At 43.1% G+C, this 25242-nt stretch overlaps 1 protein-coding gene across 3 annotated transcripts in view; it reads right to left on the bottom strand.

Annotated features, from left to right (window-relative positions):
* Ppm1k (protein phosphatase, Mg2+/Mn2+ dependent 1K) overlaps positions 1 to 25242 on the bottom strand; it is a 63012-nt gene that overhangs the window by 4975 nt on the left and 32795 nt on the right. The window contains exons 1-7 of one of the 3 annotated variants that reach the window (XM_052719676.1): positions 20020 to 20211; positions 15591 to 15729; positions 12130 to 12646; positions 10242 to 10342; positions 2892 to 3057; positions 2141 to 2285; positions 945 to 1079 (exon numbers count right to left, since the gene is read on the bottom strand). In XM_052719676.1, coding sequence (XP_052575636.1) covers positions 945 to 1079; positions 2141 to 2285; positions 2892 to 3057; positions 10242 to 10342; positions 12130 to 12569 — 987 coding nt within the window. In that variant the 5' untranslated portion in view covers positions 12570 to 12646; positions 15591 to 15729; positions 20020 to 20211. Of the gene's footprint in view, positions 1 to 944; positions 1080 to 2140; positions 2286 to 2891; positions 3058 to 10241; positions 10343 to 12129; positions 12647 to 15590; positions 15730 to 20019; positions 20212 to 25242 lie in introns of those variants that run through there. The other 2 variants (XM_052719675.1, XM_052719677.1) reach the window with 2 other exon arrangements.

Below are 25242 nucleotides of genomic sequence, written 5' to 3'. Positions count from 1 at the left end.
AATTTAGCCCAAGAAATTAAAGAGCTTTGGAGAGGAATAAAAAAAAAAATATGTTTGTCTGAAAACACTGCTAAAAACCTACCCCTTTGTATACTAAACTTAAAATCTCGGAATTGGGTATGTACAAAGTTATGACAAAACTGTTTATAGTATTCCTTCGACAATGGTTAAGTGGGTATAAACTAAATTGCCTGCAGCAGGATTGTAAATCACTTCTAGGGACCAGTTCAAATGGCTGAGGGGTAGAGGCAGTACTGTTCAGAATTGCTTGGGGTTGTAGTTAGCATCAAACAGATCAAAAGATCTCACAGCCTGAGGCTAAACAATATCTGGGATAAATAGCTTCAAGGAATGTAAAAGGTTTACAAACAAATCATAAGAGAAAAACTTGTTTAAAATGTATTAAGTATGTATCAAATGTACCATTATACTTACTATTTAGTTGTTAAATATAAAAATAACCATTAAAATGGTGATAAAATAATAGGCAAAGAGGAAAAACAAACAAGAAATATGCGTTTTTAAAGATTTATTTTATATATATATAGTGTCCTGCCTGCATGTACGCCTATATGCCAGAAGAGGGCACCTGATCTCATTATAGATGGTTTGTGAGCCACCATGTGGGTACTGGGAATTGAACTGAGGACCTCTGGACGAGTGGCCAGTGCTCTTAACCTCTGGGCCATCTCTCCAGCCCCCAAATATGAATTATTAAAATCCCATTCTAGAAGTTAATTCCACTAACATAAAGATGCAAGCGAAACAGTAAAATCTCTGTTTTTCTCAAGGCTTTGTGCCTCGCTCAGTAGTAGAGTGCTCACCCAGCATTCGAGACCCTGTGTTCAAATTCACCACAACACTCAAGCTAAAACACTATAGAACTCTGCTATCCTTCATCCTCTTCTCTCTGGGAATCCCCACCAGAAGCCCTGCTAAGTCACCTGTTCGGTCACGGCATGGGCTGCTTCATTCGGGTCATGGCACTGGTTGACAAAGTCACAGATCTCCTGACTATTCACCATGAAGTTAATCCCATCTGTGGTGAGGACCAGGAAGCTGTCATCCCCATGGTAGAGCTGCAACCAGAAGCAAACAAATGGGATTACAAACGAGCCCGTGCCTCCCAATGACTCAATCTCTTAGAAACTGCATCTGTTTTGCAGAGTGGTCATCCGTGTCAGAGTTCACAGGCAAACAGAAAATGTAGCTGGGAATCAATACCACCCAGGATAAACCAAACTTTGACCAGAAATACCGAGAAAGAGGTCAGACTGTCCAATGTTGAGAGTTTGGACTTAAATGCTACTTTTATTATTTGGCTGGGTGAGTACATTTTACCACTTGATAGTGTGAGCCTTTATATGCTTTAGCTTGTGTTAATATTTCGATTTATTTAAAAAAAGTGAAGGTAGTTGTATCCCTTTTGAACAGAGGCTGCCACACAGCAAATCCTGTATAAGTATTTGTTTCATAAAATGAATATAAGTGAGATACATTTTTTTTTTCTTTTGAGATGGGGTTTCTCTGTATAACACTGGCTGTCCTGGAACTAGCTTGGTAGACCAGGCTGGCTTCAAACTCACAAAGATCTGTCTGCCTCTGCCTCCTGAGTGTAGGGATTAAAGGCGTGTGCCACCACCACCTGGAGTGAGGTATCTTTTTAAGGCCAGAAATCCTTCCTTGAATTCTGAACATTCATGCCCTACCGTTTGTGGAAGCCCACATTATACTGTGCTGACTCAGCTCCAGAGAAGCAAGCAGCAGGTCATGTATCATGTTGGGGTCAGTTCAGAGTAAAAGAGGCGCTATGCTTTTCGAACAGAAATGGCTGACTGGAGAGGTGAGTGGAGAAGGCAAGCCAAGAATAACTCCCAAGCTGAGAGAACGCCTCTGAATGGCAGGCGTTGGGAAAGGATGGGCCACAGAGCCCCTCTACCAGGGAAAAACAAAAGCCACAAGACTCCACCCTCCTCAGGCCAGAAGCTAGCATCTTACTTATAAGTTTATTCTTCACTTAAAATTCGTCCCCCTTTAAAAACATCTTTCCTTCAGGTTAACCTTCCGGGACAGCCAGCAGCCAGAGGTGAGTCACGAGTCATTCTCTGTGTATGACTCAGTGTCTCTGACCCCTTCTTACCTTAATCCTTGTTGTCTCGGGTTCTGCTATCACACCACTGGCTTTAAGATCCAAATCTCCAATACTCCTTGTCATCGCAAGTCTGCCATTTACGTGGGGCTGTCCCAAACTATTCCAAGACACAAACCCACCGCATTTCTTGATCCTAGTTAAGAAAAAGTAAAATCGGTGATAATGATGATGATGATAATGTTATAGGAAATTAAAGCACTGGTTTAAATACCAATTTTACAATTTGAAATTCGAGTTTAAAGCAAGCCTATGGTAAATGCCAAAACTTTTTTTTTTTTTTTGGTTTTTCGAGACAGGGTTTCTCTGTGTAGCTTTGCACCTTTCCTGGGACTCCCTTGGTAGCCCAGGCTGGCCTTGAACTCACAGAGATCCGCCTGGCTCTGCCTCCCGAGTGCTGGGATTAAAGGCGTGCGCCACCACCGCCCGGCAAATGCCAAAACTTTTAAGTCCATAAATAAATAAGATAAAAATGACAAACTTAGGCCACCCGTGGTGTCCACACACTGAAAACCCCAGCACTTGAGAGGCTGAGAAGGGAGAATACAGATGCAACACCAGACGGGGCTGCACAGCGAGATCCAGTCTCAACAAACCCAAACCAACCAAAACAAGAAAATCTGGGCCAAGGCTATGCACAGCTATGCACAGCAGGGCTGGCACAGGGAGGGAAATGCCACACTCCGTTTCTATGGCAACCACAGCTGTCACCCCATGAAATGGTTAATCATGGGGGCAGTACCTTTCTTTCTCATCCTTTCTTTCTGGGGTATGGTCAGTGGTCAGCTTCATTGGTTTTCCTTTTCTACACAAAAGAGCCCGGCTGTCTCCAACACTGGCTACAACCAGTTCGATACCATCTCTCAACAAGGCGACTGTTGCAGTAGTCCCAGAGGTCAGGAGGCTTGCTGCAGATATTAGAAAATACAGTATCAGTTAGCGATAGAAGTGCCCGGGTATGGAATGTCTACTAAAAATAAAACAGAAGCATGATCATTTAAGGCTGGCACGTGCCATTCTAATTTAACAAGAGCTATGCAAATGAAATGCCAACAAACTATGCAAGTAAGACCGTGCAGAGAAACAATTAATTGTTTAATTTAGTAACAAGGCTCCATGCCAACAGAAAAGTCGGTCAACTAACTTGGCGAGCAAAGCATCCGTGTCTCCAAACGGTCTGTGTGTGAAAAGCAGGGCTGACTTAAACTCACAATGAGGATGCCTTCGTGTGCACAGGAGGTGTCAAAACAAAACACGGCCATGTCACTAATCTGGCTGCTCTGATAGGACGGCAGACCTGCTGGGCCCGTTAGGTGGGCTGCCTTTCTAAAACCATGAGATCTGGATTATTCTCTTCCACTCCTCACTCCTGTCCAATCAAAGTAGTACTAGTTAATAGGTGAGGAGAGAAATGCCAAGCACAGACCATTTGCTCTTGAGGCACTACAGTGTACATTCTTACCTTCTAGAACCATGACTATTTATAAACGTTCACACACACACACACACACACACACACACACACACACACACACACATACACTAAAACAGTTAAAGACCCATACCCTTTTCCGGTTCGGGTCTTGGTTTGCTCTACACCTGAAGAAAAGCCCCCCTTAGATTATAAATCCAAATTCATTCCAGTTCCTCATCAACATGGCATACTTAATACTATTACCATACTTAAAACACTATCAGATCACAGAATCTGCAGCCAAAAAGCAGACCAGCATAGCCAGCTGCAACCCCTGCAGCCCTGCCTGGACCGGAGTATGTCAGCAATATGCATCTTCTCTGCCATCAAGGAAAGGCCAGCGTTGCCAGGCTTGAGGCTGCCACTCCTTTTCTGCTCAAGCCAACCACGTTTGTGTGTCTTCCTTTGATTTATTTCAACATTATCTGTTCTGTGTTGTTTAACAGTTATGAAAAATGTTGAAGGTGCATTGAGCCTTGTGGAAAGTGGGACTACCATGAAACTGTGAATCAAAGAACACTGCAGCAAAGTGGCAGAGGTTGAGAAGTAACTTATTTAAGCAGGAATTACCTCTAGTAACACTGTTAACTCTTTAAAGCATTGTCACAATTTTCACTGGATTGTTTGTTCAATCTGGTAATAAGAGTTCCACATCCAATCACTTGACTGTTGCTCTATGTAATAAATGTAGAAAGCCTCCTGACCATCCAAAGGTGATTTACACTTTCTAAGTTGATTTAGAAAACTGTAATTGACTTAATTGACAGTCAAGTTTTTACAAGATTTTGTTTAAAGACAGCATCTAAAACTTCACCAAATAATGTATTTTAGAGAGAGATGAGGACATTTCCCAGTCATTGTATTAAAATGCCTGCTTTAACCAGAAAAGTAATATGGAAAGGCATGGATAAAGTCTACTCAATCTGTTGTGGTCATGCTCAGTTTACTCTGTTGAGAAACAGCATCTACAGTTGCGCTGTCTTCCCATTCATTTGTTGATTTTGGAACCATTTGGTCCAGGCAATGCTGTCACACCACAGCAATGTCAAGATGGATGCCAGTGCATGGCATAAATGTTTTAACACAAAGACTAGTGATGCTTATCTTACATGTCTTATAACTTTCAACTTGATCTTGGTCAAAAGACTGTACAACAACGGAATCATCACAGTTCAATCAACTGTCTTACTCTCAAATGATTTTAAAAGGCAGGAAAGAGAAGACAGGCATTCCTTAGATTCGACCAGTCCAGGGGATTCTGACCTCTTCACATCAGCTGTCAGCAACAGCTTTTTAGAAAGCGATCTTTAACTGAAGATGACAAAAGAATTAACATTGTATAAATGCAATGTCAGTTTGGGTTGAAGTTCCCAGCTCTCTCACCTCTGAATTTAAAAGAGCTTGGGCTTTTTTCAACTCACCTTCCCAGTTTCAAAATCTCTGGACATATGGGGAAAGTTTCAAAACTAACCATGGACTCTGGCTTGCTTATGCATCTAAGAACATAAATAGTGAATCAGCACTTATTTCCATTCAACAGTTAACACAGAGGTCAAAAAGCCCCACTGTCTGCCCTAACAACAAAACTAGAAAACTAAGACAACATTTTTCAGTAAGTCTGAACACTCACTGGATACTTTCTACTACAAGTTGTCTCAACTAACCGGCCACGGAGGAAGCGGGAACGCCCCAGGAGTTTAGACTAGGAACTGCTTGATTTTCACTGGAGACAAAATTAAGCAGATCTCTCTTTCCGCTGAAGCCCAGCAGATAGCAGCGTCCACAGGCTCCAGGTCTAGAGCTGCCGAGCGGGCACAGTTCTCTGCCGCAAACAACACACACAGAGGCAAATGGGAATCTCACCCAGAAATTACACACAAACATAACAAACCTGCAACACAAAGGACAGCAGAGAGAGAGCCGCAAAATAAGGGGAAGGGTTTCTATTGGTGAAAATTTCACTCGCAACCCACACAATATTCCAGGTGATGCCAAATCAATGATTTCAAAACTCAGTAGCTTCAAGTTAATAATATCTGGTTGTTGATCTATTTTTTCCATCAGACTAACATTTCTCATAGTGTTGTAACTCCAAGATAGAAGAAACTTACAAGCATATGCATCTATCTGTACCAAAACACACCAATGGTGATACACACTTGTATCTGCTTGTGCACGCACAAGCACACACACATACACACACACTTAATCTTAAACACAGCAAAATCAATTTTATTGAGTCAGAAAAAAATGCACTGTAAATTTGGTTCATAACAGTATTAGAACTTTTGTCCCCTAAACAAAACAGTTTGTGTTTGATAAGCAGTACGTAGAGGCTGTTTGTGAACTATAGTTTACTAGCTAGTTTACTAGCTAACTGGGGTTCCAATATACACGGAGGAGCAGTCAAAGGACCTCCTATGCCAGAAACAGGACACAAGACATTTGTTCATAGCATATAATGCCGGAATTTAGTACGGGGAAGGACTGTTTCCAGTTAGATGACTTAAATTCACTGTTTATGTGAAGGCCAGTGTGGCTCCTGAATGATAATGTGTGTTTATAACTTCATGTAATCATAAAAGGGTGTTTCTGCTGCTCTTCTCTTTCCCCAGTGCTGCAGGTCGATAGAACAGAAGAAAAATAATCACAATTTGGAACAGCAACAGAAAGAGTAAAATCTAACAACACCTCCAATGATTATTCAGTTGTGTAAATAATAATCCATACAAGCCAACATTGTTGCGAAATTTATTAAAAACGGGTGCTCTTGACAAGTATGACTCGTGAACACCAAAGTCAAATTAACGACCTGAAGCAGTAACAACACAGTAAGAACAACTCTTCAATGCTGTTCTTATTTATTTTCCATTTGGTGACCTCCGGCATGAGAGGAGTCTTCAAAACGACTGTACAGGGCTGGAGGTGTAGCTCACTGGTAGACTACTCACCTAGCACACCCACAGCCCTGAATAATCCCAGCACAGAAGGCAAATTTGCCTTTACAGTTTGTACTGTCTGGGAGTTTAGTTCTCTAGGGAGAGCCACACGTGACGGGCACAGAATCTAAAGCCCGCAGTGGTGCCCATCAACACCTGCCACTGAGTCAAAGCAATTCCCCTCATTCTGATCTTCTGTTCTTTAGGAGTGTGGCTGCTTTCAAAGCATAGTCACTGTACAGTTCCAGCAGTCACAGGGTATACAGCCTCATAATCTGTGTTTTCTACCACCTGTTGGTTTTAAGTGGCTGTGTGTAAAAAATAAAGTGATGGGGTATTTGAACTCACTGGCTGGTTTCACTAGATGTAAAAAACACACTGCTATAAATTGAATTTAAAATTTGGAGGGTGGTTTCAAAGGGTTGGAGATCTAGTTCAGGGGTAGAAGGACACTTGTCTAGAATGTATGAGGTCTGTTAAAAAAAATAATCCCCACCCCCTGGTCTCACAGGAAGGGCTCAAGAGAAGTGAAAGTAGGACAGATGCTAAGAGATGAGAAGCAAGAGTAGGTAGAGAGGGTGACTGTGGTCCTACAGAAGGTTGCTGGCTAGCCCTGGCGCGTGCACACACGCACACATGCACACACACGCGCAAACACACACACACACCAAAAAGAATACTATCTACTAAATAGTACTAATACTAAAATACTGTTTCAATTCACTATTTCAATTAAAAATTTAAGTTTGGGCCGGGCGGTGGTGGCGCACGCCTTTAATCCCAGCACTCAGGAAGCAGAGGCAGGCGGATCTCTGTGAGTTCAAGGCCAGCCTGGGCTACAGAGTGAGTTCCAGGAAAGGCGCAAAGCTGCACAGAGAAACCCTGTGTCGAAAAAAAACAACAACAACAAAAAATTAAGTTTGGATAACTTTGAAACCTTAAGTGAGATAGGTCTAATTTCCCTTTAATCCAATCCTGAAAGGCTAGCACACAGTATTCTGTCTTCAGTAACTTTAATTTGCCATCTGAAAGATATTTACAAATACATCTTTGAAACAGTCCCCAAACTCTGGTTTTTAAGAAGCATACAGTATGCACAACAGTACACAGCAACACTGTTCTAACACTTTTTAAATGGCACACTAGGCACCACCCTACTTTGTCTCCTTATACTTTTCAGCAGTTCTTCATTAGCAAGAAGAATAAATTTTAGGACATTTTTATGAAGTTCTGAGATTATCCCATAGGATGGCAGAGCAACTAAATTAAGCAATATACCTTAATTTGGTTATTAGAAATAAATAATATTTATTTATTTAACAATTGGATTGTGTGAATCATCTAAAGGGTCTCTTTAAGACATACAAGTAAAATGTTATAAATCTGAAGCCTCCTGAGTTATAGTTATTAAAAATAAATGTTTTTAAATTCAACACCAAGTCTAATATTGATGGTTTTAATCACCAGCATTGATTATATCATTTTAAAAAAGCTTGACTGCACTCATGAAGGGTCAATGAATTTTAATGTTGGCCATATGCCAATGTTCTTGAACATTGTGTTCTACAAACCATGGGCAGTAAATACAGCTGTTTGTAGAACAGCTGGGGCATAATCCTGATACTACATCCCATAAACATTGTGGTGATGATGCAGCCAAATTCACAGCCAACCTAGTAAAGGATAAAAACACACCAAATCAACTATTATAAAAATGCTGGGCGTCGTGCTGCATACCTTTCTGGGTTTGAGGCCAGCCTGATCTACATAGTCAGTTTCAAGCCAGTCGGGGTTGCCTAATGAGACTCTGTCCCCACCCCCAAAAAAGTAAAACCACGAGAAAGTGTTCCACTTCCTCTTCGCGTGTTCTACTCTTTAAGAGAACGAAAGATAAATCTTAAGCAGAAACTTCACCCTCTATCAACTCCTCACTTAAAGCAGGGGAGTGGAACCTTGGAGGGAGTGGTATCAAAGGAAGAAGATAGAATATTTCAACTAATCTACTGAGAGAAAACTGCTCTCTGGACAAATGGAGAAAGAATGGGCCCTAAAGTGTCCTGGGGAGTGTGATAGTAAAGTTCTCACAATCAGCAGGAAGGGGCTGGAGAAGTAGCTCAGCGGTACAGCGGTGCATGCTGGCCTAGCATGTTCCAAAGCCTTGGGTTCACCAGGGATGTGGGTGGGGAGGCGGATACTTAAACGGAACACTCAGCTATCCCGGGGTCCCCCTTCCCCCTCTCTTGATATTAAATACGCACATGAAGAAGACCCTAATCTCAGCTAACCATTTCTTCCCCTGGAGTTGCAGCTCCTCGTGTGTGAAATGGAGAGAATTTCCATCCACTTGAAAGTGGCATCCCTGTGGTGCGCTTTCTTTTTTTTTTTTTTTTTTTTTTTTTTTTTTGGTTTTTCGAGACAGGGTTTCTCTGTGTAGCTTTGCGCCTTTCCTGGAACTCGCTTTGGAGACCAGGCTGGCCTCGAACTCACAGAGATCCGCCTGCCTCTGCCTCCCGAGTGCTGGGATTAAAGGCGTGCGCCACCTTATTAAAGGAAAGGACGGAACTAAGATCAACATCCTGCTCAAGGCTGTTCCCAGTCAGTTGGCAGGCAGACTTCACATGGCTGCTGCAGAAGTTATCAATGCTCACCTGATTAGAAATACATTTTTGGTGAGCTAAGTAGGAAATATTGGATATATTTTCTGAAATTATTTTGATAAACTTAGTCAAAACAAAAAAAAAAACATTTACTTTTAAAACTTATACCTAGTCCACGAATTTTTTTTTTTTAATTCACTTGCCATGCCCTTCCTTACACTTAACAGAAACAAAAATATCACCAGTTGCCTTAGGAAATCTGCAAGATTGAGAAAGAGAAGACAAATATCTCCCTTCTGACTATACTAATGGATGCCAATTAGCCATTTTCTATCATACTTAAGACCTATTGCTAATATTCTTTTTTTAAAAAATACATATTCATTTATTTTGTGTGTGCACGCGTTTGTTTTTAAGTTTATGTGGACATGCTAGAGCATACGTGTGAAGGCCAGAAGCTAACATATGGAATCAATGCGTATTCATTTATTTTGTGTGTGCATGCGTTTGTTTTTAAGTGTATGTGGACATGCTAGAGCATATGTGTGAAGGCCAGAAGCTAACATATGGAATCACTTCTCTCTCTTCCCCATGTGGGTCTTGGGGCTGGAGCTCAGGTGGTGAAGCTTGGTAGCAGGTGCCTTTACCCACTGAACCATCTATCTCTCTGACGCCCTATAGTAAATGCTGTACAATTATCAACCTTGCAGATGTGATTATCCTGTAGTGTTTGCACTAGTGGTGTGGCAGGGGCATGAGATCCACTTAGTATGGACATCTTGTCCATAAAAATATAAATCAAATAGATTGAAACACTTTAAATAATCTTCATAAAATGAAAATTCAGTAACAGAATCATTTTGGAGCTTCCCCTTCTGAAAGGTCATTATCGAACATAAAAGTGGGACACTGACATCAGTGCAGATTCTAAACAGCATTTAAAATGATTCTTTGTGTAAAGTTATTTCTATAATAATTCCCCACAAGTAAACATGCAATAAGATGCCCACCACCAAAGGCCTTCACTGTTACTCTTTCCCCGATCATTCTGGAAGCTCTGAGGCATGCCATGGCTCACTTACCATCAGCAGACAGGTGGGCATAACTTGAAAAGGCTTTATCTATTTCTAGAAAGGCCAAGGTCAGTACAGTTTCCAGGTCTTTCTCCCGAGGAAGCAAATCCCTTTGTGGAGGAAAGAAAGCTGCGATCATTCGGCAATAGTTTTCTGTTCTCACAGTCAGTCCTCCAGCAGTCACTCTGCACAACAGACCTCATGGCTCTCCTCTCGGAAGGACACCTTTGCTGAAGATCCAAGGGTTAAGGAACATTTATTGACCCTGAAGGATCATGAAGTGTGACGTTCTTGGGCTGAGGATCATGCCATCACGTCCCGGGTATGCGGTGCTGGAGATGTAACTTGGGGCTTCCTGCAAGCTAGGACTAACTGAGCTACATCAAACCTGAGACTTTTGAAAGGCATGAAAATGTAAGTCTGAGGAAGTGGTGCTGGTAGTCTGCCTGCAAGACTAAGACTTAAGAGGTGAGGGCAGGAGGGCCAGGAGTTCAAGGTCATCCTTGTTTTTTATAGTTGGTTCTAGCCCAGTCTAGGATATATCAGTCTATCTAGGAAAAAGAAACAAGGCTGTCTGAAGATATGGTTAAGTGGCGGGGCCTTTGCCTCACATGGAAAAGAGAGAAAGAGAGACAGAAACAGAGAGACAGAAAGCTTCAGCACCTTAGCCTTTGAGCCATCTCACAATCCCCAAGTCCTGTTCTCAGTAGTGCAACCCTGACTAGTTACGAGGTCCTTCACATCGACTTAAATCACTGAGTTTGTAGAGTGAAGCAAATCATGCAAAAATCAACGGACAGACCGACAACTACCTTTAACTATACTCTGGAAGGTAAAACAAGAGCCCATGGCCATAACTTAAACACCGTCTCCTTCCTTTAGTTCTAGAAACAGTATGATTCTCAAAAACATAGTAAGCGTGGTGGTTTGAATGAGAACGGCTCCCACGGGCTCATGTGTTGAAATGCCTGCTTCCCAGCTGGTGGAACTGTTTGGAAAGGATTAGGAGGTGTGTCACTGGAGTGGGCTTTGAGGTTTCAAAAACACACACCATTCCCAGTTAGCCAGCTGGCTCTCTCTCTCTCCCTCGCTCCCTCTCTCTGCTCCTGTCTGTGGATAAGGATATAAGCTCTCAGCTACTGCTCCAGCGCCATGCCTGTCTACCTGTTGCCATGCTCCTCACCATGATGGTCATGGACTCCAACTTTCTGAAACTGTAAGCAAGCCCTCAGTAAACTTTCTTTTATAAGTTGCCTTGGTCACTATGTGTCTTCACAGAAAAGTAACTAAGACAATAAGTCAACCTCCCTGTGCTGACAGGAATAAATACTTCCTCAGGACCACAGAGGTATGGCTCCAAGGGCCAAGTGTTTATTGTACAAACATGAAGACCTGTGTTCAAATCCCTAGGCCCCATATAAAGACAACATACGGCTTTACACTGAACCCCGAGGGCTCACGGGCCAGCCAGTCTAGCCAAAACTGTGTGAGCTCCAGGTTCAGTAAGAGATTCTATCTCAAAATGTAAGGTGGAGAATGGTATAGAAAGACACTAATGTTGACCTCTGGCCTCCACACACAGATGAGTACATACACATATGCATGCACACAACACACACACACACACACACACACACACACACACACACACACACACACGAGTAAATTTCTTACAAGTTATCTTTGTACTTTTTAATTTACTTGAAATGGTCATCTAGGGAGGTAGATTCTGAAACACATCTCTGAAAGGGAGATAATCTCCAATTATAAATGTCACATTGACATGCTCACTGATGGAGTGGCATGTGACCACTCCAGTAATTTGGTCCACAGCCAAAGGGAGAATATGTCAAGAGAATGCCTAGGAGAACTGCAAAACCAGGGTGGTGATACATACATAACACATTTTTCCATGTGCGTGTGACAGAAGTCAGCAGCTGCAGGTCCCCCGTGCCCGTCGTACACTGCAAAGTACAGCACCTCTTCGGTCAGCTGTGCGAACCCAAATCGATCTTCATTTTCTTTCCGTTTGCCAATGAGGGAGGCGCAGCCCACATTCTCCAGGCTAATTTTGGGAATTGGCTTGCCATACTTGATGCTAGGCGGCAGCAAAATTGGCTCGTCAATGCGGTTGTCCCAGATCCCAAAATTGTCCCAAGTGGCTGGCTGCCCACTTCCGTCTGGGTCAAACCGAGAACACCTGGGCTCCGAAGTGGAGCTGTAGCAGGCAGGAATCACCTGCCTGTTGTCCTGCAGAAGAACAGAGCTTAACAACACTCTCTTCTTCACCTGGCTCCCTCCACTTCTCACCAAAGTAACTAAGGCCGCTGATAACATAATGCAACTCCAAGGCCTCAGTCACAGGGAAAGACAAACAGAGCAACAGCTGAATTTCTTGAAGAAAACTGATGCACCTAGGGGTGGGGGACAAAGACAAAGTCACAGTCAGTAATTCAAAACACTGCTAATATATCATCAGATGCCAGAAACAAAAGCCATAAAGAGTATGACATTGTGTGTGTGTGTGTGTGTGTGTGTGTGTGTGTGTGTGTGTGTGTGTGTGTGTGTGTTGGGAACCCTACATCCTATTCTTGAGAATGCTGGATCAAAAATTTATCTACCGCCTTCATGGTGTTTGAATTCTATAAACATTTGACAATATGCATCTACCAACAACACATGTATCTGCCTCCGATTTAACCTGACGTCACTTAGGATCCTTGTTAAAATTGACATATTGATTCAGCTGGTATGAAGTAAGGCCACACTGTATACTTTTACTCAGCTGTGGTTACACATATGCTGGTCATCAGGCCACATTTTGTAAGTAAATATCCTTTCTTCACAAACTCAGTTGTTCTGAAGACAAGATAATGTAAATGTCAACAATATCAACAACCTCTCCTAAGGATAGAAATAGGAAAAAACAGTTGGCTACTAGAATATGTACAATAATTCTGTACTCAAAGAGTAGCCAAGCTTTAACAAAGACACAATTTTGGATCAGAGTTTCCTTTTTATTTAATATTTCTATCCATTCTTTAAGAATTTCATACAGTGTATTTTTGTGATAGTCACCCCAACTCTTCCTACCAATGAATACCTCCAAAGTCCACCCTACTTCCTACCCCCACACTTCGTGTCCTGTTTAAAAAATAACCCATCAACTCCAAATTGAGCTGCCTAACTACTCCTGGGTGTGGGACCATTGGCTGGTGCACAGCTGACCTACCAGGAGCCACACTCTTCAACTGACTATCCCTTTCCCAGAGGCCATCTATTGTCCATAGTTCCTCAGCTGGGGATTCATGCACCCCTTCCCACTCCATACTAGAATGTTGACTGGCTCTTGTGCAGGCGACTGCAGCTGTTCTGAGTTCCTGGGTTCAGCAGACCTGTCATATACAGACAACACTATTCCACTCTGGCCCCTTGTCCCCAACAGTGGCATCTGGCTCTTACGATCTTCCCACTTCCTCTTCTGACATGGTCCCTGAACCTTGGAGAGGGGGTGTGATATGGAAGTCAAATCTGAGTCTTACAATCTATTAACTACTAAACTTTGCTTTTTACATTAGAATGGTTAATGTAAATTGGTTCATGTAAACACCCTCTAGCAAAATAGGCCAGTTCCAACGGTGTTTCTGTGGTAGATGTTCATGAAGAGGATAAGTGAGGAACTGGGCACGTGTTATAGACAAGCAGCCCAGATTATGGCCACATGATCCATACATTTACATTAATAATGTAGCTCTCCTTTCCTCCACTGCCAACAGCTCATCAATACCCAAGACAAGAAGACTCTGCCTCTTTTTCTTCTAAACAAGGACTCACTATGCAGCCCTAGCTGGCCTGGAATTCACTATGTATACCAGGCTGGCCTTGAACTTACAGGGTTCACCTTCCTCTGCCTCCTGATGCTGTGATTAAAGGTGTATGCTACCACACTTAGGCAAAGGCTGCATTTCTTGAAACCATTATTCTGCATTCCTACTTAAACTGAATCCTAAAACCTTTCTTGGCATGAACAGGAATTATCAGGGAGTTCTCATTGCCCTGTAGTTGGGGCTGTGTTTCCAACAGTTTACCATGCATACCAAGTTCTAAGCAGACACTCAGTTGCATAGCACTTTGCTCTGTTACTTTACAAATGAAAAACTAATTCATGATGCTAAGATTTGACAGTGCTGGAAGAAGGTATTATATTATTCGCAACTACATAAGCCAGGATTGTGTCTGTAGCGGCTTGTGTCTGTAGTCCTAGCCACTGAGGACGATGAAGTAATTTTCATCCAGTTCAGATTAGTCTAGGAAACACAGTGAAACGCTGTTTCAAATAAACAATCAAAATTATTTCACAATAAAAAATGAGTTTAAAAAAAATCTATCTCTTCAGGGCCTGTAGATAAATCTGTATCAATTAATCTCTTCAAAATGCATAAACATTCACAAAATAAAGCCATTTGGAGTCCATATACACAGGAATGCCTTACAAATTTTAAACAATAACTTTCAGAAGAATTTTAGGGAATTCAATTTAGCTAAGGGTGGGGAGGGCCATTATTCTGTTCAGCAAGTAAAACAGTCAAAGAGAGAATGCGATATGAACAAACTCCTTTAGAAATCATGATGAGGACGGGAGCTAGGGGTAGGGAGAGGGATATAATTAACACTAAGGATGTTTGAAAAAGCCATGTAAGTTGCCTAATACATACACATATAATATCCTCTGAGGATCAGGGGGAGAGGGAGAGAGAAACCATATACAGGAGATGATGCTCCTTCTGGAAGCTATAGGTAAGTCAAATAAAAAGTCCACTTCCCGGTGTAGAGTACCTTTCCCCCAGCTGTCGATAAGGGGTGTACCAGAAACTCTTTAAACAATACAGGCTACTGTGATTGTTCTTGCTTGTCCACTAGAACTATATGGTAAGACCCCGTTGCTGAATCCACCCACCACACACTTTGTCTACAGAGACTGCCTTGTAAATTCCTATCTCTATACCCACAGATTAGTGCAGCTTTCAGACCTCATCGATGTTGCTTTGCGCATGGACTGTGATTAATGCAGAAACTCAAAACTGACCAAAATGAGGAGAATAGGTGTTTGTGGAGTACTCGGACAAAAATGCGACATTATACTACACCTCTCCCCTCAAGGCTCAAGGGGCCATCTAAGAAGATGGAGCAGAAAGATGTAAGAGGCCGCAGCCAGGGAGGAGTGGCAGGAAACTGTCTTCTCAGCTTGACACCACTACTGCACTCTCGAACTCGCAACAGCTGTGGGGGCCTGCGCAAGACCAAACCAGCCAACACTATTCCAGGATGGAAGGGCTTAGGGGTACTCCCGCAACTCACCCCTGAGGTGCTATGGACAGCTGATGGGTTCTGGGAGAAGGACAGCCTGTTTTTCTTTAGAGGTGTAGAAACTGGTCGGTTATCTATGTTCAGGAAGGCCCCACATCCATGAATAGATGGGCGATATAAGTTGGAAACACTGGTCAAGGGGGAAAAAAAGACATAAGGTGAAAGTGGGGATGGCGAGTAGGTTTTAGAGGAGTTAGGAGGAAGAGTGTGCAGGGGTGTAATCAAAATACACTGTCTGAAATTCTTTTAAAAAAAAAAGGAATAAAAATATTTTGACCAAATTTTGAGATACACAGAAAACTGATAGTACATACTCTTGAGTGTCTCTGTGAGGATGTTTTCAGAGGCCATGAGATACGAGTTAGTGGTCGGTCAGCAAAGGGAGGGCAAAAGACTCAAAAGAGTTTGTTTAGGTGACTTTAGTTCACGTACACTTACTTAGCCGGTAAGCATCCACTTTAAAGTTACGGGACAGCAGACAAATGACTCAAGTTTTCAAACAGCTCTTCTAGGATTCTCTTGCCCACTCCCCCTGTATGCTTCTCTCTAACTCTCAAAAAAAAAAAATCAAATGATAAACACAGCTACGTTCTCATCAAAGAACAAATATTCACAAGATATATTACTGAATAATAAAGTAAAAGTGGACAGTTCCTTTGAGCCTATATAATCTAATATTTACCATCAATTTGACCTTCCATCATATTATCAACACTTCAGAGAATCAGCAGAGCAGCTACAGAGAAAAACCTGCTGGAGAGCATTTTGCTGGCCGAGAATCAGAGTGAGCAGCTACAGAACTAGGTCAGCACCACCTAGGCAAACAGACTTAAGTGGTTCCGTCTCCTTTGCCAGCCACACCAAAACTAAACCACAGAGATCCCTTTTAGAGCCTCAAGAAAAGTATTCAAAGGCAACTTGTGTTCCCAAGCTACATGACAACTCTCAGTTAAACCTGCGCACGACCCAGAGGTGTCGCTTAATGGTGCAGCCCAGTGCTTAGCATGCATAAGACCCTCAATTCAAAATCTAACGAGCCCCCAAACGAAGACAAAACAAACATCCTCATCCCGAACCAAACAAAGCTCTGTACATCCAGAAGGACATCCCCTGCTTCAAGTTTGGAAAAAACCATCATCAGCCCCAGAGATCTTGGAATGCCTGCAGAAACGACCACGAACTGAAGAGCCGATGAGAGGAGTGAAATGGAAGTGTGAAGGACAACGAACACGTAAAACAACAGCAAATTACAAACAAACACAAAACAACAACAACAAACGGTTCCTTTAAACAACCTGACAAACGCCTAAGCTTTCTCTCGGTTTGTCAGACCAGCCAGCAACAGTGAGCTGGGATAAGCTTATCAGTTGGTCCACTAAGAAGCAGTTACTTAGCATGTTGTTATTAATCAGGGCGAAATACGTAAATCTGCAGATTAGATACCTAAGCTAACCAATGTTAGTAAACCATTTAAACAATTATATTTAATCTTTCAAAGTGAAATCACCCTTTATTGCTTTCACTACACAAAAATATCCCAGAAAAGTAAAAGGAATACAAAGCATATCACAAATGCATATGACATATTCCTACTAACAATAAAGAAACTTTAAACTATGGTAAGGAAGAAAACAAAAATAAACAATTTTCTTGGAATCCTAGATATATAACATAACAATCTAAAATGTATTGGTAATTGTACATAAAAGGGAAAAAAAGACTCTTGCCTGAACTTAATATTTCAAATTCTTTATTTCCCAGTCAAAACAAAAATGTATATATCACAATTTAATCACTTCAGTCTTTAAAACTATATGTGTGCATGCACAAAATGAAAAACACCTTACTATTCTGGCTATTATAAATAAACATCTGAAAATATGCCTTTCCACCATTTCCACAGTGATTTGTGTGACCAAGCGGTTCTCCCTACCTTCCTCTTCAACCTGATACATAACATGGACCAGGAAGAAAGGAGGGAAGAAATAAAACTACGATGCTAGAACAAAGTTATCCCCACATGAGTAATTCCATCTGGCAGGAATCTCAGCTGAAGTGAGATGTCATAGGCACAGAATCGCTTCAAGACGGCACTGGTGAAACTCGCTTCTACAGAGCAGCAATCAAGGCAAGAAAGGAGCTTTGTGGGGTGGTCCACCTCTAGAATCTCAACACTTAGGGGGTAGAGGCAGGAGGAACCAGGAGTTAAAGGCCGGTCTGAGGAGACTTGAGACCCCATCCCAACCACAAAAACATCAGGATTGAAAAATACACCCACCTTGTAAACTTTTTAAACCACCCCTTGATTGTGTAGCCCAAGGACCCACAGACACAGCTGCAAGACAGCTGCACCAGTTCTACTCTTCATAGTTCTCACCCAGCAGTTTATTCTCACCCAGCAGTTTAACTCCCAGAGCTGTTCCATTTTATTTTTGGAAAAACGAGGCACTATCTCTATAGCAGGTTTTGGCACTGGGAATTTGAGTTCCACTGCTGTGGAACGTCAAAAACAGTTCAAAGGGGAAATTCACTTCTACCACTTCAAGCAAGCATCTGGCAGAATTGGGAGTGCTGGCAATCAGCAGTACTGATAAGGCTTAGATGTTCCTCTCTCCAGGAACCGTCAGGTGACTATAAAGTGGCACTTTGGTATCTTCCCATAATGGAAACACAAACTTTTTACTATGTTTTCACTTTATTTATTTACTTGTGTGTAAAGGGATGCAGCCAGTGCAAGCTGGCAGAGGTCAGAGGACACCTTGTAGGTGGTGCACCTTCTCTGGTGCTGGAACTCAAGGGGCCGGCTTGGCAGCAGGCAACTTTACCGGTCAAGGCCTAGCGACATCACCAGCCCGATTTTTAATATTCTTTTTTTTTTTTTTTTTTTTGGTTTTTCGAGACAGGGTTTCTCTGTGTAGCTTTGTGCCTTTCCTGGGACTCACTTGGTAGCCCAGGCTGGCCTCGAACTCACAGAGATCCGCCTGGCTCTGCCTCCCGAGTGCTGGGATTAAAGGCGTGCGCCACCACCGCCCGGCTTAATATTCTTAAACTCCAAATTTCTTTACCATCATCGCCAAGGAAAACCCCCTACACCCCGGGAAACAACTAAAATCATCTGAAAACCTCTGAAATGTATTCTAGGAAATCTGCACTCAATGACTTTACCTCCTTTTAGGAGGAAAGAAAATGTATTAGTTTACAGGAGGAAAGAAAACAACAAAACCCTCAGTGAGCTTTGGGTGTATGTGAGCTTCGGTTTAGACATGTGAACTGAGACTAGTAATGAAAAGTACTTATTACTCAATTTTGTGAAAGGGGTTCTGACGTTGTCAAGGAAAAAGAGACTCGGGTTGCAAGAAAAACAGTTATTAACAAGAACTCATTATCCAAAGCTTCCGTATCCAGTGACATTTGTCATACAGTGGTGCTCTGGTTTCCAATTTCTACAAGCTACAACACACACTCGCAGGGCAACACCTTCCCTTCCGCGCAGCCCAGCAGATCTCGGGCGGCCCCAACTGTTTTCTTCCTGGGGTACAGGTCCTTTAGAGGCCACATTTGCTCTCCCTATCTGGGGGCACCTGGGCTGGGGGTGGAGAGCTTCGCTGTTACTATTCCTCTGACTCCTACAACGAAAACACCAGCGGAGCTTCTGAGACTCAAATGTCCTAGCTGTTTCTACCCAGAGCCTCATCTTTGTCTCCTCCGGGTGAATTAGCTCATCTACAGAAAGCGGCTGCGGAAACAGGCACCCCGAGCCACCTAGCTTTAAGACACAGAGCTCTCCTAGCAAAGCACAACACAAGCCCGCAGATCCAAACCACTAGGGCTCCGCGATCCTTCTCTACACCCATTTCCTTACAAGCCCCGCTGGACACCGTCCTGAGCTAGTTCGCTGGCCTTGACCGAAGCCGGACCGCTGCAGGACAACATCCTCCGGCTAGCGCAGCCCAGCAGATCTCGGGGCACCCCCCGGGTCTTCAGACCGGGGAACAGGTCTCACAGTGGCCATGCCTGCTCTCTCCGGCTGGCGCGCACCTGGGGGGCCTCGCTGCGGGGAATCCAGGGCGCCTTCTGTTTCCCCCACATTCTCTGTCCCTCCCACCGGCCCTGCCCATCCTACTAGCCCCGCTCCGGCGCCTCTCACTTCCAGCCTGAGGTCAAGTTCAAGGCCGACCGCGGTTGCATCCGCCCGGGCGCAGCCGCCGTGGGCCTCGGCGGGAACAGCTGCTCTCCACCTCGCACACAGAGCCCGGGGAGATGCGCGTAGGGCTCGGCCTCAGACGGTGGAAGCTGCGGGAACCCATCCCATATTTCTCCGCCTTCCTGGTCCTCCCTTAACGCTCCATTCCGAGGACCGCCAATAGATTCTCGTCAACAACCTAGGGGAATGAGCGAATTGAACTCTTCAGGCTCTTACCTCGAGATGGCTATGTGTCTGTAAATTTCTTAATTGGCTAATGAGAGGAAAGGGAAGGCTTTCTTGGCTGATATATAAGACTGACTTCTCTTGTTGATTCCGATCTCCAGGGCAAGCAATTAGGGAAGCCACAATCTCCTCTCTGGAAATGCTTGAAATTTTTTTTCGCTGCTGGCCAAATGGAGACCGGGAGGAGTTTGCTCCTGATGATTGATGGCAACTCCGACCAGTTGGTGCTCTGCAAGGCTCTCTGCCTGCCCTCAGTCTCAGCCAATCATAGATCTAGATGAGAACGAGCCTCCTGCACGGGCAATTTGACCTCTCAGACTGCCAACTGAGCGTAGCAGAGCGACGGTAGATTGAGCCAGTAGGGGCTCGACATGGCGCCCCGCCCTCCCGAGGTGGCCTCGGATCAGAGGTGCCAGGGACCTTGCTGTTTGCCAACCACGGGAAGAAGGAGTGTTGCTTCGGCCAGAGGTATCTTGGCTGTGAACCAAGGAAATCGAGAGCAGGACAGCCACGCCTTGCTTGTGTATAGCCCTTGTACGTCTTCCATTTGTCTTGCTCGCTCTTTGACAAATCACAGAGCAGTGTTCTACGGGCTGCACTAACAGGCATCTTGGGATGGTTTGCAACGGTCCTGCATGCCATAAGGATTTCCATCTTTGTGAGGGAAGCATTGCCTGGGATCAGAAGGTCTAAACTGACTCAGGTAGTCAGAAAACTGTCCTTAGAATCTTCTAGGCTTAGTAAGGAAGAAGTGGAAGCAAGCCCACAAATAAACAAACGAGTGAAAAATAAATCACGCCAAGAGAGGGAACAGCTAAGGTGAGGATCGAGAACAGTGGGCGCTGAGTCCCGCTGGAACTAGTATTCATGGTTCTAACAAGAAGGCAGTAGCAGATACCTCTACACTCCAGGGCAGGTCCCATGCCCAGGAGTATTGGCCAACACAAAACAGACTCCATGTTTTTTGTGTGTGCACATTTTGTTCTGGTATTTTTTAGTCTTAATTGTGTTCTTTTTGTTTTGATTTTTTGCTTGCTTGGGAGAGAGAGATGAAGTTGGGTGGGCAGGGAAGTGGGGAGGATCTGAGAGGAATTGTAGGAGGAGAAAGAATATGCTCAAAATATACTGCATGAGAAAAAAATTAATTAAAAATATTCTTAAAGTTAATGATTAGGTTGTGTCGACTAGGTCCAAGAGCATCTGGAGATCCGGTGCATTTAATATTGATCTATTTAGACAGTGATGTTCATGCTGATGACTCACAAACTCTTATGATGACTTGAGGATTATGTTGGGTAGAGAGTCAGTTTTCATAAAACTCTTGAAATTGTTCCTGGATCTAGCATACATACAGAAAAAGTGTGTATATTGGATGTGGCTCAAGCGATCCTCACAACATTCAGTTTGTCTTTGTAGGTAGCACCAGATCAAGAAACAATGTTATGAACACCTGAACACCTAGGAACCCCCATTCTGCTATGTAGTTACTGCTTCTTTCCAGGGGCAGCCTCTGTGCTGACTTTTATATGCTGACATTTAACATAGTAGATTAATTTTGTTTCTATACTTGCTATGTAAGTATTAAGCCATAACCTATACATTCTCTTTTTGTTTGTCTTCTCTGGTTCAACAATGTGTTTGTAAGATTTTTCCGTGTTGCTGTACAGTTTCAGTTCTTCATATTTTTGCAGTTTTATCATAACTTATGCATTTCTTTTTATGATGTATGTTGAAGTAGTTTCCAGTTCAGAGCTATTATAGTTAGTGCCTACCATGCCCAATGCCTTGATTACAATCTCTAGTACCAAAAACCAGAAAGTGGACTGGAGATGGCTCAGTACTTAAGAGCACATGCTACTCTTCCAGAATACCCTGGTTTGGTTCCCATTTAGGGCAGCTTATGACCTGCAACATCAGGGGACCCAAAGCCTCCAAGGACAGAAGCTCAAGTGCCCATACCTTCACACAGACCACACCCATAGATGTAATTAAAAATAATAAAATAAATCTTTCTAAAAAAACAGAAAGAAAAATAATTACTATCATTTGTATTTGTGACTACAGAAAGTGACCTGAGACACTCAGTTTGGTTTTTTGTTGTTGTTGTTGTTGTTTTTCAAGACAGGGTCTCTCTGTGTAGCTTTGTGCCTTTCCTGAATCTCACTCTGTAGACCAGGCTGGCCTCAAACTCACAAAGATCCACCTGGCTCTGCCTCCCAAGTGCTGGGATTAAAGGTGTGTGCCACCACCGCCCGGTGACACTCAGTTTGTAAGTGATCAAATTAAACAGGCAAGGTTTCTTCATAGCCGTGCTCTCAACTGCCATGTTATAGACTCTCTTATAAGAGGTAAGTGTGAGGACCCTGAACTCATATTCAGTGTGCAGGGCTACCCCATGCTGTTCTCTCTAGAGCATCCTTGATGTCTTGCCTACATACAACACTGCAGAAGCAACACCATCTCATTCTGAAGCCTTTACACAGCATGGCTTTTCTTTTAGAGATTCTCTGGTGAGAGTTGTCACTTGTTCTGTTTTTAGGGTTGATGATTGTGTGCTGTGTGAACAGGTATGAATGTGGCCAATATCAGTCTGTGGTCTCAGCAGATGCCTTTTTCTCTTGGGGATTGTTTTTGGTATTTGTCAGAATGAAAAGGAGAGGGAGAGAATTTCTGTAGGCAAATGCTCACCCAGGCTCTGATTCTTCAGTCATCATTGCAACTTCTGGACGGAGACTTTACCTTTCCTAACATAAGAACCTTATCAGAGAGTTATGGAGGAGAAAGCAAACCTTAGGTCTCTATGACCCTTATCTACACTCAGCTCGAAGTATACTCTGCTTTCTCTTGGGCTCCATTGGGAAACAGCCTCCTGGCAGAAACCTTTTTTACATCAGTCACTTCAAAACAGGCTAAAGGTAACCTTACCTAACTCCAGTGTAACAAGCCAATTGCAAAGCCACCCATCTGTGATTTGTATCTCCTTTTCTAAGGAAGAAGTTTGCCAGAAGGCAAATCTGGTCAAACTCACCTCCCAGGCATGGTTTATATTCTGCTCTAGCTGAGCCCAATTGCTTATTTCTCCTCTTTGAGTGCTTCAGTAAGAGTAAGCCTTTATCGCCTTGCTGTCACTGAAGACAGCTGTTCTCAATGCGTCAGTGGTTCTCCACCTTCCTAACGCTGTGACCCTTTAATACACTTCCTTCTCCACCTTCCTAATATACTTTAATACACTTTCTCACATTGTGGGAAAAGCCATAAAAATATTTTCGTTGCTTCTTCATAATTTTAGTTTTGCTACTGAACCATAATGTGTGTTTTCCGAGGGTCTTAGGTGACCCCTGTGAAAGGTCATTAGACCCCCAAAGTTCTCTTTCTCCCTCTCTTCCTCTCCCCTTCTTTCCCCTCCTCCCTCCTCCTCCCCTCCATTCTTTGCATTATGTATTATTACTGGAGGCATAAAGTGGCCTGAAACTTATGCTCATTGTATGGTCTACTTTATGGGAGGGACATAACATAACAGAAAGCCAACTTTGGCTAAACTAACTCAAGATCTATAGAACCAAATGTTTACAGTATTTGGCATCAATAACCATGCACAGAGAGGCAGAAGAAATGAACTTCAGAGACCGAGCCAGGATTCAAATCCTCCCTGTTCCACACGAAGGCCTGCAGCAAATACTTCCTTCTTAGTGTGTCAAAATCTCCTCATCTGGAAACGCAGGATAAGGCTGACTGTATCAAGGGCTATTGTGTAAAGTGTAAAAGTTGTCATGTGATACACATGTTACGGGTAGGGCAAGGATGTTTACAAAGATGTTAGAAGAATACAAAGAGCAAATGAGTGCAGTTTTCATCCTTTTGAGAAGGGAGTAGCACAATATTTAAAAGTCAGTCTGAAAGTTCCAGGATGAACTATCTATAAGCAGTATGGCCTCAGGCAACTTGCTTAACCTATGTGCTTTGTCTAGTAAAATGAGGTTGACCGTTGTGGGATATTTGTACATTGTGTGAAGATGTATTGCTGTGGTTGGTATCATAAAAAGCTGATCAGCCAATAGCTAGGCAGGAGGTATAGGTGGGACTTCCAGGTAGAGAGAACTCTGGGAAGAAGAAAGGAGGAGGACAAAGCAGGATGTGTAGTTCAAAGATGAGGTAACGCCACGTGGCAGAATGTAGATTAATATAAATAGGTTAAATTAAGTTGTAAGAGCTAGTGGGACAAGTCTAAGCTAAGGCCGAGCTTTCATAATTAATAATGAGTCTCCATGTTGTTATTTACGGCTAGCAGTCCTGAGGAATAAGTACTACTACCTTTGACAGTAATGAGACTGCCTCATAGGACTGTAAGGTAAATATTAAATAAGTTAGAACCTGTCAGGGTGCACCATACAGCATGGGTCGGTTGAAGAAAGAAGGCATTCCCAAGATGAAATTTTAAGGCCTATGTAGCAGCAAGAAGGTCCAGCCTTTTCTGATGGACTGAACAACCCCCCACCCCCACCCCATCCCCACCCCCACCAACAGCCATACAAAGGCATATTTATTGATTGCTACACAAAGTATCTTCTCATACCAAGGTCCCTCGTCTTAACTTACGTGTCTTACTGAAGGAGAGCATCACATGACTCTAGTCCTTTATCCTGTGCAATACACAATAATAGAAGAGCCCCAGGTGTGCCTGAGGCATCTTGTGACCAAAGTCATGGGATGGCTGCAAAGCCCTTTCAGCAAAACAATCACTGTTTTCCATAAGGATTTTTCAAGGTTGAAGTACTTCTTAAAACACTGCTGTTCATTCTAGTATCTACACCTCCGTACAGCGATTCTGCTAAATTTCCAAAGGAACCCTTGCATCAGTGCCCAGGGAGACGAGCACTTGCAAAGGCTAGCATTGCAGTTAATTCTGTGTCAATTTTGCTAGGTTGGAGTGCCTAGATATTTTGTAAGACATCATCTAGAGATAGCCTAACCTGTTTTGTGTAATGAAGTGTTTCCCAATACCAGAAGAGTCAAGTCAATTTAAATACTGTTGAACAAGAAAACAAACACGCATCTAGCTGTCAAATTTTAAGATAGAATTTACATTTAAGTTACAACTTTGTGGATCTGAAATTCAGTTGTAAACAGGGGTGATGGCAGTTGTCTAGGAGACTGCCAGTGCATTACCTGCCACAAAGACTGGGAAAGACAGAAGACCAAGCCTCAGAGAAAAGT

The sequence above is a fragment of the Peromyscus californicus genome, unplaced genomic scaffold, assembly GCF_007827085.1.
Source record: "Peromyscus californicus insignis strain IS unplaced genomic scaffold, ASM782708v3 Scaffold_6__1_contigs__length_162567912, whole genome shotgun sequence".
NCBI lineage: Eukaryota > Metazoa > Chordata > Mammalia > Rodentia > Cricetidae > Peromyscus > Peromyscus californicus.
Note: the sequence above shows the minus strand (reverse complement) of the source record. Positions and strands in the feature narration are given on the sequence as shown.